The sequence below is a fragment of the Schistocerca nitens genome, chromosome 8 (assembly GCF_023898315.1).
Source record: "Schistocerca nitens isolate TAMUIC-IGC-003100 chromosome 8, iqSchNite1.1, whole genome shotgun sequence".
In the NCBI taxonomy this organism is placed as follows: Eukaryota; Metazoa; Arthropoda; class Insecta; order Orthoptera; family Acrididae; genus Schistocerca; species Schistocerca nitens.
In genome coordinates, this window is record NC_064621.1 from 385,531,061 (window position 1) to 385,548,370 (window position 17,310).

Here is a 17,310-nt window from a genome sequence, read left to right on the forward strand (position 1 = left end):
CAGCCATTCCTATATGTTTCCTCTATTATCTATAGTTTTACGTGTATCAATGAACATTTTCCTAAGAATTTGGGATCATAATCTATTGAAATGATGTTTTGTTAATCATTCATGATCTTCTCACTATCTATCTAGTTAACGAAAAGTGTATTTAATGGAATCTAAACGTGCTCATTGCGTGCCAGTAATCATTTTCAGAAAAAGAAAAAAAATTATGTATCTCTCTCTCGTTAGACCTTATAAATAACTTAAAAATGGGAGTTTCATGTGACTCTACATCGAAAGTTCTGGAAGTAATATTCTCGCAATAGACCGCAGTACGTCATTGCCATTGGCCCCGAAAAATTGTCGTCAGGGTTTTAAGATGCAAGTTTTAAATGCTTGTACTTGGTAAATGCTGAGAAACGGAATGTCTTTGCTTTTCTCGAACTTTGGGAAACAACATGCCTCAGTTGTAAAGCGGAAGTTCCCCTTCGAGTTCCTGTGTGTGCTGTAGTGTGGCGTTGAGGACTTAGCAATATTATGGCGGAGGTAATATCTGTTTTAATTAATGCAATCTTAATGAATTGTGATAATTGTTGTGCTATCAATGATTGCAATAGTTTTACTTTCATGTGGACGAATCGGCGTAACTAGTAAATTGAATGCGATGAAGGGTGTAGAGGTGCTACAAACCGTAATGTTCTCTATTCCCTAATATGCAAATTTTTGAAATGCGGTTGTCTCCGTTTTCAGGTAGAGGAAACCCAGAAGAAGAAGAGGACATTCCGGAAATTTACTTTCCGTGGGGTGGATCTTGATCAGTTATTGGACATGACTATGTAAGTTCCTGAACGATTAGTGTTGTTTCCTATATATATTTTTTCTTTTGCCTTCAGTGTACCTGGGAAGTGTAGAACTGCCGCCTTTATTGCCAGGCATGTTTTCCATTTTGAAGCATTATTGATATTAATAGCCCTGTCACGGCGAGGGGAGTTGTAGTGTTGTTGTGACCACAAAGTACCTCTGTTGAAAACGTAAGAGATTTATTCACCAGTCGAAATTATACAGTAATGCGCTCCAAGATAGTTGTTTTGTAACAAAGGATCGTGTGATAGTTGAGTTTGTGGCTGTAACCTGAATAGTTTCTTCCTCGTCTGTATTTATTCATACAATAAACTGTGTGTTGAATTACTATGCAGGCTTTTCGTGGCTTGTTATTTCTAATCTGGTCGTAAGTTCTTCCGTTGTGTAATCAACTGTATTGATCCACTCGCTTCACTTTGCTCAATGCCCAATTGTAAAGTTTGCAAATTCCAAAATATTGTTGGAGTGTCTGTCTTGACTTTCATCAATTGTACGTGCTGTTTCACCTTTATTCTCATTACTCGTTTGTATTAATGTTGTCCTTTTATTTTCATTCATTTGATAACAGTTTGCACCAAGTTTTTTCAGTGGTTGATGCCGGCATTTCTTCCCAAGAATAGGTAGTTGCATAGGTTACGTCTCTTATTTATTGACATCATTGCTTGAAACAAGCTGCTGCCTTCTTGTATTTCTATGATGGGTGCAGTGTATTTTTGATGGCATTGCCTGTTTAGCCACTTAATGACCCCTGGTCCCTGGGTTTAATTAGACATCTTTAAATTGAAAGAAAGAAATAAAGCATTTACTACACTTTCTCAAGTTGATGAGCAAATGTGAGAAATGAAGTATTGTCAAGTATTGATGTGAAACATTTAGATGATTCTTAGGTGTTTTGTAAAGGCATTGATAAAGTTGTTGTAAAAGCAGTCCTTAAAAGGCACTGGATTTCTTAAGTCTTGACTTTCACAATGATAAGTTATTTCATACTAAAACAGATCGAATGACACCACCTATCAACAGTCGACTGCCTGCTGATCCATATCTGCATTAACTTAAATTTTTCAACATTTGGAGCAAGCTGTCATTCATCTTAACTAGGCCTAATAGAAATTTTGTTTGAAGTCATTGTGCATCATCCTAGTCCCTCAAAAGGACACCTTCCGCTACACCACAGTGTCCTCGGGTCGGCAGAAGCGTCTGATCCCAAGCGTTGGCTTTGGCCCGTGACGTAAGGGTGTTGTCATGTGTGACGTCATGACGGTGCGGAGTTTGGTTTGAGTGTGGCTGTCTCCAGTTCTGTTTTATCTTATTTTATTTACTTTTCTGATCTGTTCGTTCTATCTCGTGAGTTTTTTTTTTTTTAAGACAAAAAACACTAATCAGCTACTGAAGCATCTTTATCTTCTATGGGTTGCAGGGGTTACGACACCTGGGGAGGTGGGTGGGTATTCATGCATGGCTGTCTTCACTTACACGTTGTAGCTACGCAAGGTGTCTAAATTCGTTTATATTTAGTTTGCCCCCCACCCAAAACACCCCATTTCCCGCGCTTGTCCCGTTAGTGTCATTAGGCTTCTTGTGGAAAGTGTGTGTGTTTGTTTTTGTTTCCGCCATATTTGTGACGTCATGGATCAAAGCAGACGGGCGGGATCGGACGCTTCCGTATTTGCGTGTCCTCTGCTCACGCTGCCCATCAGGTCAATATTTGTGAAAAGGAGACAAGGCATGGGCCATAAAAATCTTCAGACATTGGATGTTCGGTGGAACTCGGTGAGGGGCACAAAAGTGCTTTCTTGACCCATTGAATTTATCATTGAAGGAAAGATATTCTGTGGGACAACCATCATTAACAACTACTTCAAGTCGTACAACATTCTATGTACTGAAATTTTCAGCACCTAAGACTGAACCATAGTTGTGAACTCCACAGGTCCAAGAGATGGAGAGATGTGGTGAGATTCTCAGAGGTGCCATCCTCTGATGTCAGTCCAATTATTTCGTTGGTTACCTAGCTGAGTACATGCCCGAAAGAAGTATTGGATCACTTTTACATTTCATATTTGTATGTGCATAGGCTATTCCGAAAATGTACTTTCAATTGTACTGTGTGTTGAAGATTTCTCCAAAACTTGGCTTTTTTGTATGGTATGTTGTGCTACAGTTGCAGGATGTACCCTACTTAGAATGCAAACTCCCATTCAATAAAGGTGAGGAAGTTTGTGTGTACTATTTATGCAAATGACATTTTAGCAAAAAAGAACATTTTTAAACAAGAGTTTTAAAAAATAAGAGCTATTACTACAATCAGTGGAAATTCCAGGATGAACAAACAACATTGACAGTCCGGCCACAGCAACCAGAGATACTGATCTTTTGTGAGTTTTGCTGTGTTTTTTCTACTTCAGAAGAGTGTGTTAGTGGCAGCCTATCTGTCTCCTCTGTAGTACTACATCTCTCTGCTCCAGTCTATGACCAAGTGATGTGGCACAGAGTTAGCACTCTAGACTCACATTTGGGAGTGTGATGGTTCAAACAAGTCTGACCACCCAGATTTAGGTTTCGTGTTTCCAGGAAAATTGCGCGTGGTTCCTTGCAAAGGCTATGGCAGATTTCCTTCCTTACCCTTGCCACAATCCGGGCTTTTGCTCTATGTCGATGGGACGTTAAACCCAATCTTCTTCCTTTCAGCAATTGGCTTCATGAACTCACAATTTCTGTTATGAGTCTTTGTATGGACTATCTAATTGTAAAATTAGCATAATTTTGAGGCTTACATCCGTACTCACCTACCTGTCAGTCCTTCCTTAAGGTATTTAGCATGCCACAATGATCATTCAGAAGGGTAGATGCTGTTTTGTCGCCATGCCCTCAAACCTGTGTGCTCAGATTAATTCAGTTGGATTGTACTGACAGTGGTAAGGTTCAAGAAAGCAAAGCTCATGAATTTTCCTATGTGACTTTTTATTTAAATTAATGATTCGTGCTAGATGAGCTGGGTGGCTTATAGTGTGGAATGTTTTTTTAAAAAAAGCTTGAGCAGTTGCCTGAAGTTTGTACTTGGTGTTTTCTGTAGCAGCAGGATAACTCTTCATCCATTACAATGACGGGCTTCGAAGCAAGGTGTGGCAATAATTGTTCAGAACCACTATTTCAGTGATAGCAAAAGAGTCCACTTCTGTTTTTCTTATGCTTCAATGCAAGGTTTCTCTTTGGAACAAAGAGCAAGTATGCAAAATATTTATCCAAAAACATTTTCCTGCGGGAAATTTAAAACTATCTGTACCATCACTTGATTTCCAGCAGATGTTCCTGGAATGATTCTCCCTTGATTCATCAAGGAAATAAACCACTAAACTAGTTTTTTCTCCTAATTTATGCATGCTTCTCAGGAATATTGCTTTAGCATGTTTATAACTAATTTCATGTAAAATTAATTGCAGCGATGAAGTGCTGTGTGTGAAGCTAATATTCTCTTAAATACTCGTAAGGACTTTCTGTGACATGAGATAGTCACTGTTCATATGCCTTTTAAACATGGACCTTGACAACAACCTTGTCATAATCATCTAATTGTTATATATCTAAAAACAAAGATGATGTCACTTACCAAACGAAAGTGCTGGCAGGCTGATAGACACACAAATAAACAGAAACACACACACACAAAGTTCAAGCTTTCGCAACCAACGGTTGCTTCATCAGGAAAGAGGGAAGGAGAGGGAAAGACGAAAGGATGTGGGTTTTAAGGGAGAGGGTAAGGAGTCATTCCAATCCTGGGAGCGGAAAGACTTAGGGGGGGGGGGGGGAAAGGGACAGGTATAAACGCGCGCGCGCGCACACACACACACACACACACACACACACACACACACACACACACATACAGACACAAGCAGACATTTGTAAAGGCAAAGAGTTTGGGCCCAAACTCTTTGCCTTTACAAATGTCTGCTTGTGTATGTGCAGATGGATATGTGTATGTGTGCAAGTGTATACCTGTCCTTTTTCCCCGTAAGGTAAGTCTTCCTGCTCCCGGGATTGGAATGACTCCGTACCCTCTCCCTTAAAACCCACATCCTTTCGTCTTTCCCTCTCCTTTCCTCTTTCCATGAAGCAACCGTTGGTTGCGAAAGCTTGAATTTTGTGTGTGTATGTTTCTGTTTATTTGTGTGTCTATCAGCCTGCCAGCGCTTTCGTTTGGTAAGTCGCATCATCTTTGTTTTTAGATATATTTTTCCCATGTGGAATGTTTCCCTCTATTATATTCATCTAATTGTTAGGATGTTTATGATTGCAGTGCTTCCAGACAACATGAAACGAAGTTTTCCTACAATAGCTTACAGTTTATTTTTCCATCAATCAGTGCACTAGGTGCAGGCTATAAAATTATGCTTATCTTCATATAAACTCCTGAAAATATCTCCCACTTTCTCGTGGAGCCACTCTATTTTTGGCTGAACCAAGCAAGTGCTTTTACATCTCGTATTCCATTTTTCATGATTTCAGATATCCCTTGTTAGGATAGTCCACCACTGTACGGAAGGTAAGTCTAGAACAGGACTAGTGGCATACTTAGATGTTTTGTGCAGGAATGTTGTCTGCACTTGCTGTGGGGTACAATGTTTTACACATACAGTGAGAGAGCAGCAGGCAGATGTGTTTTTTAGCCATTTGTTCTGAAGAAAGGGTAAAACATAATTGTAAATTTTATTGCTCTTTGTTTAGCTTGCAGCTATTTAAACTGTACTGTTGCTGCAAAACAAGGACAGTGTTGCAACCCATGATATATTTAAAAGAGCAGTGAAATATTAATCTGCTCTTATGTTGCTATGCATTCAATATGCAGTAAAAGGCTGAGTAAGTGGATTGATGTTTATTAACAATCATTGATCCCCTTCCTCATTATACTTGTGCAGATTGGTTGATGGTCTCTTCACACCATATTTGATACATTTTTGTGTGTCTGCAATTAATCCATGAGACATGGACCAACGGGAGTTGCCATGCAGAACAAAATCACTTAAATCAGTTCACTTTATAGCACCCACTGCCATAATCACAAAATATTTCTTGCAAAACTTATTTTAATACACAAAAAACAGCAAACAAGACAATGGTTTCAATTTTGGTTCTAGAAATACATAGCCCCTCTTCTCACCTTTCATTGGTTGTGCCAAAGAATCATCCCATTGGGCATGTGAACTGACGCATTGCCAACCTGTTCGTAGTATCTAGTCACCATGACTGCCGCTGGCCCTGGTCTAGACTTCAACTGCCATGGAATCGTATTATTTTCCCTGTATTGTCAAAAAACAATATTACCCCAGGCAGCAACCTACATTCCACATGTAAACATATGGTGTTTACTGTTTTGCAAAGCTACAACAATGGCAGGCGTTGAAAAGAAATGAGTGTTGGATGAATATGGAGGTAACATCTAATTTAGAGTGTAAGATTACTGAACAAGACATAACTGTATTAAAAAGGCCCATTTGCATATTTGGAAGGGGATAAGCAAACTTGGATATTGAAGTAAGAATTTTGCTGAGACATTGAAAGTAGTGTTTATTAGGTCACATTTTAGAAATTTAGGGTCCAGATTTTGAAATTAATCTCATATTATACCGTATTGATGTAATGAATCATTTGAACTTAACAACCACTGGTGTTGCATTTTTATTTTTCCTGCAGGGATCAGCTTATGGAGCTTTTCCATGCTAGAGCTCGGCGTAGGTTTTCAAGAGGTCTGAAGCGCAAACCTTTAGCTCTCGTCAATAAGCTTCGTAAAGCCAAGAAAGAAGCACCACCAAATGAAAAGCCAGAAATTGTCAAGACACATCTTCGTAATATGATAATTGTGCCAGAGATGGTAGGAAGTATTGTTGGAGTTTACAATGGAAAGACCTTCAACCAAGTGGAGGTGAAGGTAAGAGGCGAAACCTTCATATCTTAAAGAACTATCTACTGTGTGTTTGGTGTGGGATTCATTAATGTATAATTTTTTTGTATCCTTCACAGTTAACATGGTAGAATTCATTGTGAACAGTACTTTCTACGACAAGTTTCTGTTTTGGTTTTTTATTATCTGTATCTTTGGTCGGTATTATTTGACTTAGGAAATGTGGCAAAGTGTATTATCTGGTTGTTTGTATGATAGCTGTCACTTGGATTGATATAATGGGATTGCTTCACATACAAACAAAATGAGAAATTTTCACTTTTGAGGAGCAGTAGTCCAGCTGACAAAACCAGTTTAACAGAGGTGTATTTCGTATTTCGTGTTATATTTTGGAGAACACTTTAATTTGCTGCATTAATTAAACTGTTTGTTTTCGTCAGTGGAGGTGTATAAATAGGTAACTTAGGTTTGTGAACACATTTACAATAGCTGGCTATTCTTCAGACAAATGAAACTAATACTTGGAGCCATGTCAGCTATGTGAATGTTTTCACTTACTCTGTGGTTGAGTGGTTTCATTTGATGTGATCAACTGACAGGCACAAGTCTCTTAACAGCTACATCAATGTTTTCTCTCAGTCCCTGGGTTTGAGTGATTTTGCTTACATATTTCTTCAGCCTTTTTGGTTATACATGAACCATGACTAAGAGTTGCATATTTACATATCTTATTTCATTGGGGGGGGGGGTAGTAATTTCTAAAAATTATATATTTTCAAAATATGTACTTATTTACTTAAATATGAAATTTTCATGCTTGTGACATTAAATATGGAATTTTAGTTGGCTTTGTACATTTGTGTTAATGAATAGTTACTTCTTTATTTAAATTAATTGAAGCTCTGTAACATTAACCACACTGAGTTGCTCCAGTTACCGATAATTCTCTTTCAGTAAATATCGAGGTGATGTGTATAGAAAACATATTAGATAAACTTTGTCAGATGCATTAATTGCTTCCTTAAGCATATATCGTTAATTGTTGTAAATAGACATTTTTGTCATTATTTGTTACCTTTCTTGGATTTTCTTTAATACGGTTTCATAAATAAATCATCCTTGGGGGGATAATGTATATCACCTTGAATGATTCATGAGGACCTCTTTTCAATGTGTTATGAGGCTCTCTTTTCATCCAGTCATGTTTTTCTTCCATTCCCAAACTACAGTCAACTATGAAGTACAGTGGAATCTCGTTAGCACTCTTTTTTTGAAGGACTGCAGATTTTGAATTGATAAGCAGGAAAACATAATATTGAAAATACCTAATTTGGTAATTATTTAGTTTTTTGTTTGTGAAAATGTGGAGTTAAAGATACCATGTTTGGGGTAATGTAGGGTCTCATATCACCACACTTCCTGGCATGCTGTATTAATAAATTATAATTCTAAATCACCTTTTTGAGAACACATTCACAATATCGAACCCAGCTACTCAGAATTTATTATAAGTATACAAGAAGCAAAAATGTACGAAATACGGCAATGTTGGCCTATGACTGTCGTAACAGGTTCTTGAGAACCTGGATACTGATTCTGGGTAATCATTACCAACAGTTTGTCTCCACAACTTGATACCAAGAGTAACCACACTGCCTCTCAAGAGTACTGGAAGTATACAACCTGGGTAATGCAGAATTGCAGTTCTTCACAGGCAGTGCCATTAATCAGCAGTCTGTGCTTCCAGGTCACAGCACTACTCCAAAGACAGCTGCTTGTGTTGTGGCTACAGCAGCCAATGCATGGGACTGTAATTCCCTAGTCCGGTTGCCGCTTGACTCTGAACAATGGTACAGGGAAACAAAACCTTGCAGATGCCAGGTACAGGTGTGAAGAGGTTGCAATGTGCTTGGTGCACAATACAGTGATTCTCCCTTGTGGTCATGCTAGTTTGACCGAAACCTTGACTAGTACACATGTGCCCACGTTCGCCAGCAGGCCACTGTCACATCACAAAATCTTGCAGGGAGACCATTACCCGTTCTCAGATGCCAGGTACAGGTGTGAAGAGATTGCAATGTGCTTGGTGCACAATACAGTGATTCTCCCTTGTGGTCATGCTAGTTTGACCGAAACCTTGATGAGTACACATGTGCCCACGTTCGCCAGCAGGCCACTGTCACATCCAAATGTCCCACAGATCTGGATATCGCGTGATTCGATTAGCTGATCAAATGGAGAGCCACAATAAGGCCCACTTCAGACTGTCAAGTGCTGATAAGATATAGTTATATATATTTTGCATAGTTTCACAATAGCAAAAACTACCATTGTATAACTTGTTTGCCTTCTGAATTTACTGGCCGTCATGTTAACATTTCCAGCCATCGAGGAAACATTCCAGCTGTTAACCTATGCAACAAGAATTGCAGCAAATAAATTCATAACAAATAACATCAATTATTGCAGATAATACTTTCGTCAAATACACCCTGGGAAATCTAGGAGAAACCCAGGATTTTTTGTCTGGGATAAACCTTCGCATTCTGGGAAGTTTTCATTGTTTTAGTTTCCAGTTAAATTTTTGTAATTTGTCTGTTAAGAACTGATACTCTAACAAAGACTTTTACTTTGGCCCACTACTGTAGAATAATACTGCAAAAGAAAACATAAACAAGGAAATAACACCCAAATAAAACGATAGTTGCAAAGAAAATGCGCCATTTACAACGACAAATAAACACAGTGCATCTTAAGTGTCTGCCAATGACAAAATGTCAAAGGCTATAGGACGAAGACAGTGCAATACTTCGAAACAAAAAACTGCTTTTGATGAGTGCAATGTCACAGCTGTTCACATTTGTACCAGGTTGCTGGATATTATTGCGATTGGTGATGTGAATATCGTTGCTGTAAAAATAAATTTCCTTTTACGCAGGATGAATTATGTTAACTTGTGTGAATGTGCAATTAATTTCGTAAATTACAGAGCATTTGTCTCTCATTCAAAACTTGGTGCTTTGAGGATCAGCCACTTAGAAAAGTTTTGATTCCAGAAGCCTGCCCATTTATGCCATTATTTAAAACTTACTGTCATATTTGTGTTTGATACATCTTAAAGGATAATGTGCTAAAAAGGCCAAACTTCAAGGTTAGTTTTCATATTAATTTTAGTTCCTTCATAGATTACAAATTATGCAATAACTATTCTTAAAGTGAGAGGTGAATTCCTGAGCAATTTATAAAATAGGGAAGTTACTTATTTTATAAAATTTGTACACCAGAGTTGCAGCAAATTAAAGCGCCTAATAATAATTACTTACCAAATACATTTGTCAAAATTTCGTGAAAAGCTAATGAAAATGTTTTTAAACTCTTGCCACCCACTCGATAGTTGGTACACCCACCAGTGGGCGGTAGGGACCAGAAATGAAAACCACTGCTCTGAATCATAATAATTAGTTGCATAGTAAATTTATATTGGTGCAGTTATGAACACTTGAGGATACTGTGGAAGAATTTTGGTTTAGTTTTAATTTAAATATTAAGTTAAGCAGCTTCAGATATAAGTAATTCATTCTTTATTTCCAGCCTGAAATGATTGGACACTACCTTGGTGAATTCAGTGTCACATACAAACCAGTTAAACATGGACGTCCTGGAATTGGTGCCACTCACAGTTCAAGATTCATTCCTCTTAAGTAAATAAAAATTGTAAATAAAAAGGAATAAAGTATGTTTTTGAGTTTTTATTTGTTATATTACCAAACAGAAATTTCCACAGCTCCAAATGCTCTTTTTATGACTTGTGAAATTTAGAGAATGATAAAGGACTGGTTTTGAGTGTTCTCATTTTATGTCCCAGTAATCACCATTAATTTGATAATTTGTTATATATGATAACTTTACTTCTGGACTATGAGGGCACTGATGATATGGCAAATGTCACTACTATGTAAAGGGAGATCATTTCAGTTCATTTTATTTTAAAAATGCTTGACACTCAAAATATGTTAACTTGGATATCAAGCGAGTTGCAAGTTTTACAAACAAATGTTTTTAACAGCAGCACTTTGTGTGTGTGTGTGTGTGTGTGTGTGTGTGTGTGTGTGTTTGAAAATTTGTAGTAAATCTTAGTCTTCAAGATATAGACTTGTAAGTAGACTTACTGTGTTGGTAAAACTTCCAAAATAAGTGTAAAATGTGGATTGGAGATAACATTTTAAGCTGTAAAAGTTAAGTTAGGATAACTTAATCATAGCTAACACTTGGTTTAAGAATCGTGAAAGAAGGTTGTATACATGGAAGAACCCTGGAGATACTAAAAGGTATCAGATAGATTATATAATGGTAAGACAGAGATTTAGGAACCAGGTTTTAAATTGTAAGACATTTCCAGGGGCAGATGTGGACTCTGACCACAATCTATTGGTTATGACCTGTAGATTAAAACTGAAGAAACTGCAAAAAGGTGGGAACTTAAGGAGATGGGACCTGGATAAACTGAAAGAACCAGAGGTTGTACAGAGTTTCAGGGAGAGCGTAAGGGAACAATTGACAGGAATGGGGGAAAGAAATACAGTAGAAGAAGAATGGGTAGCTTTGAGGGATGAAGTAGTGAAGGCAGCAATGGATCAAGTAGGTAAAAAGACGAGGGCTAGTAGAAATCCTTGGGTAACAGAAGAAATATTGAATTTAATTGATGAAAGGAGAAAATATAAAAATGCAGTAAATGAAGCAGGCAAAAAGGAATACAAACGTCTCAATGAGATCGACAGGAAGTGCAAAATGGCTAAGCAGGGATGGATAGAGGACAAATTAAGGATGTAGAGGCTTATCTCACTAGGGGTAAGATAGATACTGCCTACAGGAAAATTAGAGAGACCTTTGGAGAGAAGAGAACCACTTGTATGAATATCAAGAGCTCAGATGGCAACCCAGTTCTAAGCAAGGAAGGCAAAGCAGAAAGGTGCAAGGAGTATATAGAGGGTCTATACAAGGGCGATGTACTTGAGGACAATATTATGGAAATGGAAGAGGATGTAGATGAAGATGAAATGGGAGATACGATACTGCGTGAAGAGTTTGACAGAGCACTGAAAGACCTGAGTCGAAACAAGGCCCCCGGAGTAGACAACATTCCATTGGAACTACTGTCGGCCGTGGGAGAGCCAGTCCTGACAAAACTGTACCATCTGGTGAGCAAGATGTATGAAACAGGCGAAATACCCTCAGACTTCAAGAAGAATATAATTCCAATCCCAAAGAAAGCAGGTGTCGACAGATGTGAAAATTACCGAACTATCAGTTTAATAAGTCACTGCTGCAAAATACTAACACGAATTCTTTACAGATGAATGGAAAAGCTAGTGGAAGCCAACCTCGGGGAAGATCAGTTTGGATTCCGTAGAAATACTGGAACACGTGAGGCAATACTAACCTTACGACTTATCTTAGAAGAAAGATTAAGGAAAGGCAAACCTACGTTTCTAGCATTTGTAGACTTAGAGAAAGCTTTTGACAATGTTGACTGGAATACTCTCTTTCAGATTCTGAAGGTGGCAGGGGTAAAATACAGGGAGCGAAAGGCTATTTACAATTTGTACAGAAACCAGATGGCAGTTATAAGGGTCGAGGGACATGAAATGGAAGCAGTGGTTGGGAAGGGAGTAAGACAGGGTTGTAGCCTCTCCCCGATGTTATTCAATCTGTATATTGAGCAAGCAGTAAAGGAAACAAAAGAAAAATTCGGAGTAGGTATTAAAATCCATGGAGAAGAAAAAAACTTTTTTATTGTTTGCCAATGACATTGTAATTCTGTCAGACAGCAAAGGACTTGGAAGAGCAGTTAAATGGAATGGATAGCGTCTTGAAAGGAGGATATAAGATGAACATCAACAAAAGCAAAACGAGGATAATGGAATGTAGTCGAATTAAGTCGGGTGATGCTGAGGGAACTAGATTAGGAAATGAGACACTTAAAGTAGTAAAGGAGTTTTGCTATTTGGGGAGCAAAATAACTGATGATGGTCGAAGTAGAGAGGATATAAAATCTAGACTGGCAATGGCAAGGAAAGTGTTTCTGAAGAAAAGAAATTTGTTAACATCAAGTATAGATTTAAATGTCAAGAAGTTATTTCTGAAAGTATTTGTATGGAGTGTAGCCATGTATGGAAGTGAAACATGGACGATAAATAGTTTGGACAAGAAGAGAATAGAAGCTTTCGAAATGCGGTGCTACAGAAGAATGCTGAAGATTAGATGGGTAGATCACATAACTAATGTGTGGCAGGGGGCGAAAGACATTCCGGAGGGCTGAACGGAAGGCCTCTCCAGTTTGTCTGACGAACCGGTTTCAGGCTCTGTCTCAGGCTGATACTGATCTTCGGCCTGACATGGCTGCTTGTCCTGTTCCAGAGGTTGCCCCTCAGTCTGCAAGATCCGGGTAGTCGCAGAGGGTGGGCTTACTGGTAGTTGGGAGCTCCAACGTCAGGCGCGTAGTGGGGCCCCTTAGGAAAATGGCAGCAAGAGAGGGGAAGAAAACCAATGTGCATACCGGGGGGAGTCATTCCAGATGTGGAAAGGGTCCTTCCAGATGCCATGAAGGGTACAGGGTGCACCCATCTGCAGGTGGTCGCTCATGTCGGCACCAATGATGTGTGTCGCTATGGATCGGAGGAAATCCTCTCTGGCTTCCGGCGGCTATCTGATTTGGTGAAGACTGCCAGTCTCGCTAGCGGGATGAAAGAAGAGCTCACCACCTGCAGCATCGTCGACAGGACTGACTGCGGACCTTTGGTACAGAGCCGAGTGGAGGGTCTGAATCAGAGGCTGAGACGGTTCTGCGACCATGTGGGCTGCAGATTCCTCGACTTGCGCCATAGGGTGGTGGGGTTTCGGGTTCCGCTGGATAGGTCAGGAGTCCACTACACGCAACAAGCGGCTACACGGGTAGCAGGGGTTGTGTGGCGTGGGCTGGGCGGTTTTTTAGGTTAGATGGCCTTGGGCAAGTACAGAAAGGGCAACAGCCTCAACGGGTGCGGGGCAAAGTCAGGACATGCGGGGACCAAGCAGCAATCGGTATTGTAATTGTCAACTGTCGAAGCTGCGTTGGTAAAGTACCGGAACTTCAAGCGCTGATAGAAAGCACCGAAGCTGAAATAGTTATAGGTTCAGAAAGCTGGCTTAAGCCAGAGATAAATTCTGCCGAAATTTTTACAAAGGTACAGACGGTGTTTAGGAAGGATAGATTGCATGCAACCGGTGGTGGAGTGTTCGTCACTGTTAGTAGTAGTTTATCCTGTAGTGAAGTAGAAGTGGATAGTTCCTGTGAATTATTATGGGTGGAGGTTACACTCAACAACCGAGCTAGGTTAATAATTGGCTCCTTTTACCGACCTCCCGACTCAGCAGCGTTAGTGGCAGAACAACTGAGAGAAAATTTGAAATATATTTCACATAAATTTCCTCAGCATGTTATAGTCTTAGGTGGAGATTTCAATTTACCAGATATAGACTGGGACACTCAGATGTTTAGGACGGGTGGTAGGGACAGAGCATCGAGTGACATACTGAGTGCACTATCCGAAAATTACCTCGAGCAATTAAACAGAGAACCGACTCGTGGAGATAACATCTTGGACCTACTGATAACAAACAGACCCGAACTTTTCGACTCTGTAAGTGCAGAACAGGGAATCGGTGATCATAAGGCCGTTGCAGCATCCTTGAATATGGAAGTTAATAGGAATATAAAAAAAGGGAGGAAGGTTTATCTGTTTAGCGAGAGTAATAGAAGGCAGATTTCAGACTACCTAACAGATCAAAACGAACATTTCTGTTCCGACACTGACAATGTTGAGTGTTTATGGAAAAAGTTCAAGGCAATCGTAAAATGCGTTTTAGACAGGCACGTGCCGAGTAAAACTGTGAGGGACGGGAAAAACCCACCGTGGTACAACAACGAAGTTAGGAAACTACTGCAAAAGCAAAGAGAGCTTCACTCCAAGTTTAAACGCAGCCAAAACCTCTCAGACAAACGGAAGCTAAACGATGTCAAAGTTAGCGTAAGGAGGGCTATGCGAGAAGCGTTCAGTGAATTCGAAAGTAAAATTCTATGTACCGACTTGACAGAAAATCCTCGGAAGTTCTGGTCTTACGTTAAATCAGTAAGTGGATCGAAACAGCATATCCAGACACTCCGGGATGATGATGGCATTGAAACAGAGGATGACACGCGTAAAGCTGAAATACTAAACACCTTTTTCCAAAGCTGTTTCACAGACGAAGACCGCACTGCAGTTCCTTCTCTAAATCCTCGCACAAACGAAAAAATGGCTGACATCGAAATAAGTATCCAAGGAATAGAAAAGCAACTGGAATCACTGAACAGAGGAAAGTCCACTGGACCTGACGGGATACCAATTCGATTCTACACAGAGTATGCGAAAGAACTTGCCCCCCTTCTAACAGCCGTGTACCGCAAGTCTCTAGAGGAACGGAGGGTTCCAAATGATTGGAAAAGAGCACAGGTAGTCCCAGTCTTCAAGAAGGGTCGTCGAGCAGATGCGCAAAACTATAGACCTATAACTCTGACGTCGATCTGTTGTAGAATTTTAGAACATGTTTTTTGCTCGAGTATCATGTTTTTGGAAACCCAGAATCTACTATGTAGGAATCAACATGGATTCCGGAAACAGCGATCGTGTGAGACCCAACTCGCGTTATTTGTTCATGAGACCCAGAAAATATTAGATACAGGCTCCCAGGTAGATGCTATTTTCCTGGACTTCCAGAAGGCGTTCGATACAGTTCCGCACTGTCGCTTGATAAACAAAGTAAGAGCCTACGGAACATCAGACCAGCTGTGTGGCTGGATTGAAGAGTTTTTAGCAAACAGAACACAGCATGTTGTTTTCAATGGAGAGACGTCTACAGACGTTAAGGTAACCTCTTGTGTGCCACAGGGGAGTGTTATGGGACCAATGCTTTTCACAATATATATAAATGACCTAGTAGATAGTGTCGGAAGTTCCATGCGGCTTTTCGCGGATGATGCTGTAGTATACAGAGAAGTTGCAGCATTAGAAAATTGTAGCGAAATGCAGGAAGATCTGCAGCGGATAGGCACTTGGTGCAGGGAGTGGCAACTGTCCCTTAACATAGACAAATGTAATGTATTGCGAATACATAGAAAGAAGGATCCTTTATTGTATGATTATATGATAGCGGAACAAACACTGGTAGCAGTTACTTCTGTAAAATATCTGGGAGTATGCGTGCGGAACGATTTGAAGTGGAATGATCATATAAAATTAATTGTTGGTAAGGCGGGTACCAGGTTGAGATTCATTGGGAGAGTGCTTAGAAAATGTAGTCCATCAACAAAGGAGGTGGCTTACAAAACACTCGTTCGACCTATACTTGAGTATTGCTCATCAGTGTGGGATCCGTACCAGATCGGGTTGACGGAGGAGATAGAGAAGATCCAAAGAAGAGCGGCGCGTTTCGTCACAGGGTTATTTGGTAACCGTGATAGCGTTACGGAGATGTTTAATAAACTCAAGTGGCAGACTGCAAGAGAGGCGCTCTGCATCGCGGTGTAGCTTGCTCGCCAGGTTTCGAGAGGGTGCGTTTCTGGATGAGGTATCGAGTATATTGCTTCCCCCTACTTATACCGCCTGAGGAGATCACGAATGTAAAATTAGAGAGATTAGAGCGCGCACGGAGGCTTTCAGACAGTCGTTCTTCCCGCGAACCATACGCGACTGGAACAGGAAAGGGAGGTAATGACAGTGGCACGTAAAGTGCCCTCCGCCACACACCGTTGGGTGGCTTGCGGAGTATAAATGTAGATGTAATGAGGAAGTATTGAGTAGGATTGGGGAGAAGAGAAGTTTGTGGCACAACTTCACCAGAAGAAGGGATCGGTTGGTAGGACATGTTCTGAGGCATCAAGGAATCACCAATTTAGTATTGGAGGGTAAAAATCGTAGAGGGAGACCAAGGGATGAATACACTAAGCAGATTCAGAAGGATGTAGGTTGCAGTAGGTACTGGGAGATGAAGCAGCTTGCACAGGATAGAGTAGCATTGAGAGCTGCATCAAACCAGTCTCAGGACTGAAGACCACAACAACAACAACAACCACTTTGTATTTTCGAACTTTATGTATTTACATATAACAGGCATAAAAATACTCTTCTCAGGGACTCATTTATCTGATAAAGGATTATTATCTAGTAGAAACTGCTGGTGTAACGGGAACTGATAACTGCCAGGGACATACAATGTTTGACTCAATTTCATATGCCATAATTGATGTTGGAAAGGCTGCAGCAGTAATTCGCTATTTAAATAATGAAACACTGTAACAGTCGCGATTTTTTTCATGTGTAGTGCAGCGGGTATTGGGAATTTTTCTTGTCAAGTGCAGATGTTTACATAAGTATTCTATGTGGTGTTTGCATATGAGTTGTCCTGCATATCTTGCAGTGTAGTAGTCTTTTTGAGATTATCTGGTACTGTGCCACCTTAGTTGTGTAGAAAACCACACGCAAACTTTC

At 39.9% G+C, this 17,310-nt stretch overlaps 1 protein-coding gene across 1 annotated transcript; it reads left to right on the forward strand.

Moving 5' to 3' along the window:
- The first annotated feature begins 414 nt into the window (after positions 1-414).
- Positions 415-10,493, forward strand: LOC126198589 (40S ribosomal protein S15). The gene is made up of 4 exons (XM_049935038.1): positions 415-531; positions 736-821; positions 6,538-6,772; positions 10,337-10,493. Exons 1-4 carry the CDS (start codon positions 523-525, stop codon positions 10,448-10,450), a joined length of 444 nt encoding a protein of 147 aa, XP_049790995.1. The 5' UTR covers positions 415-522; the 3' UTR covers positions 10,451-10,493.
- Positions 10,494-17,310: the final 6,817 nt, after the last annotated feature.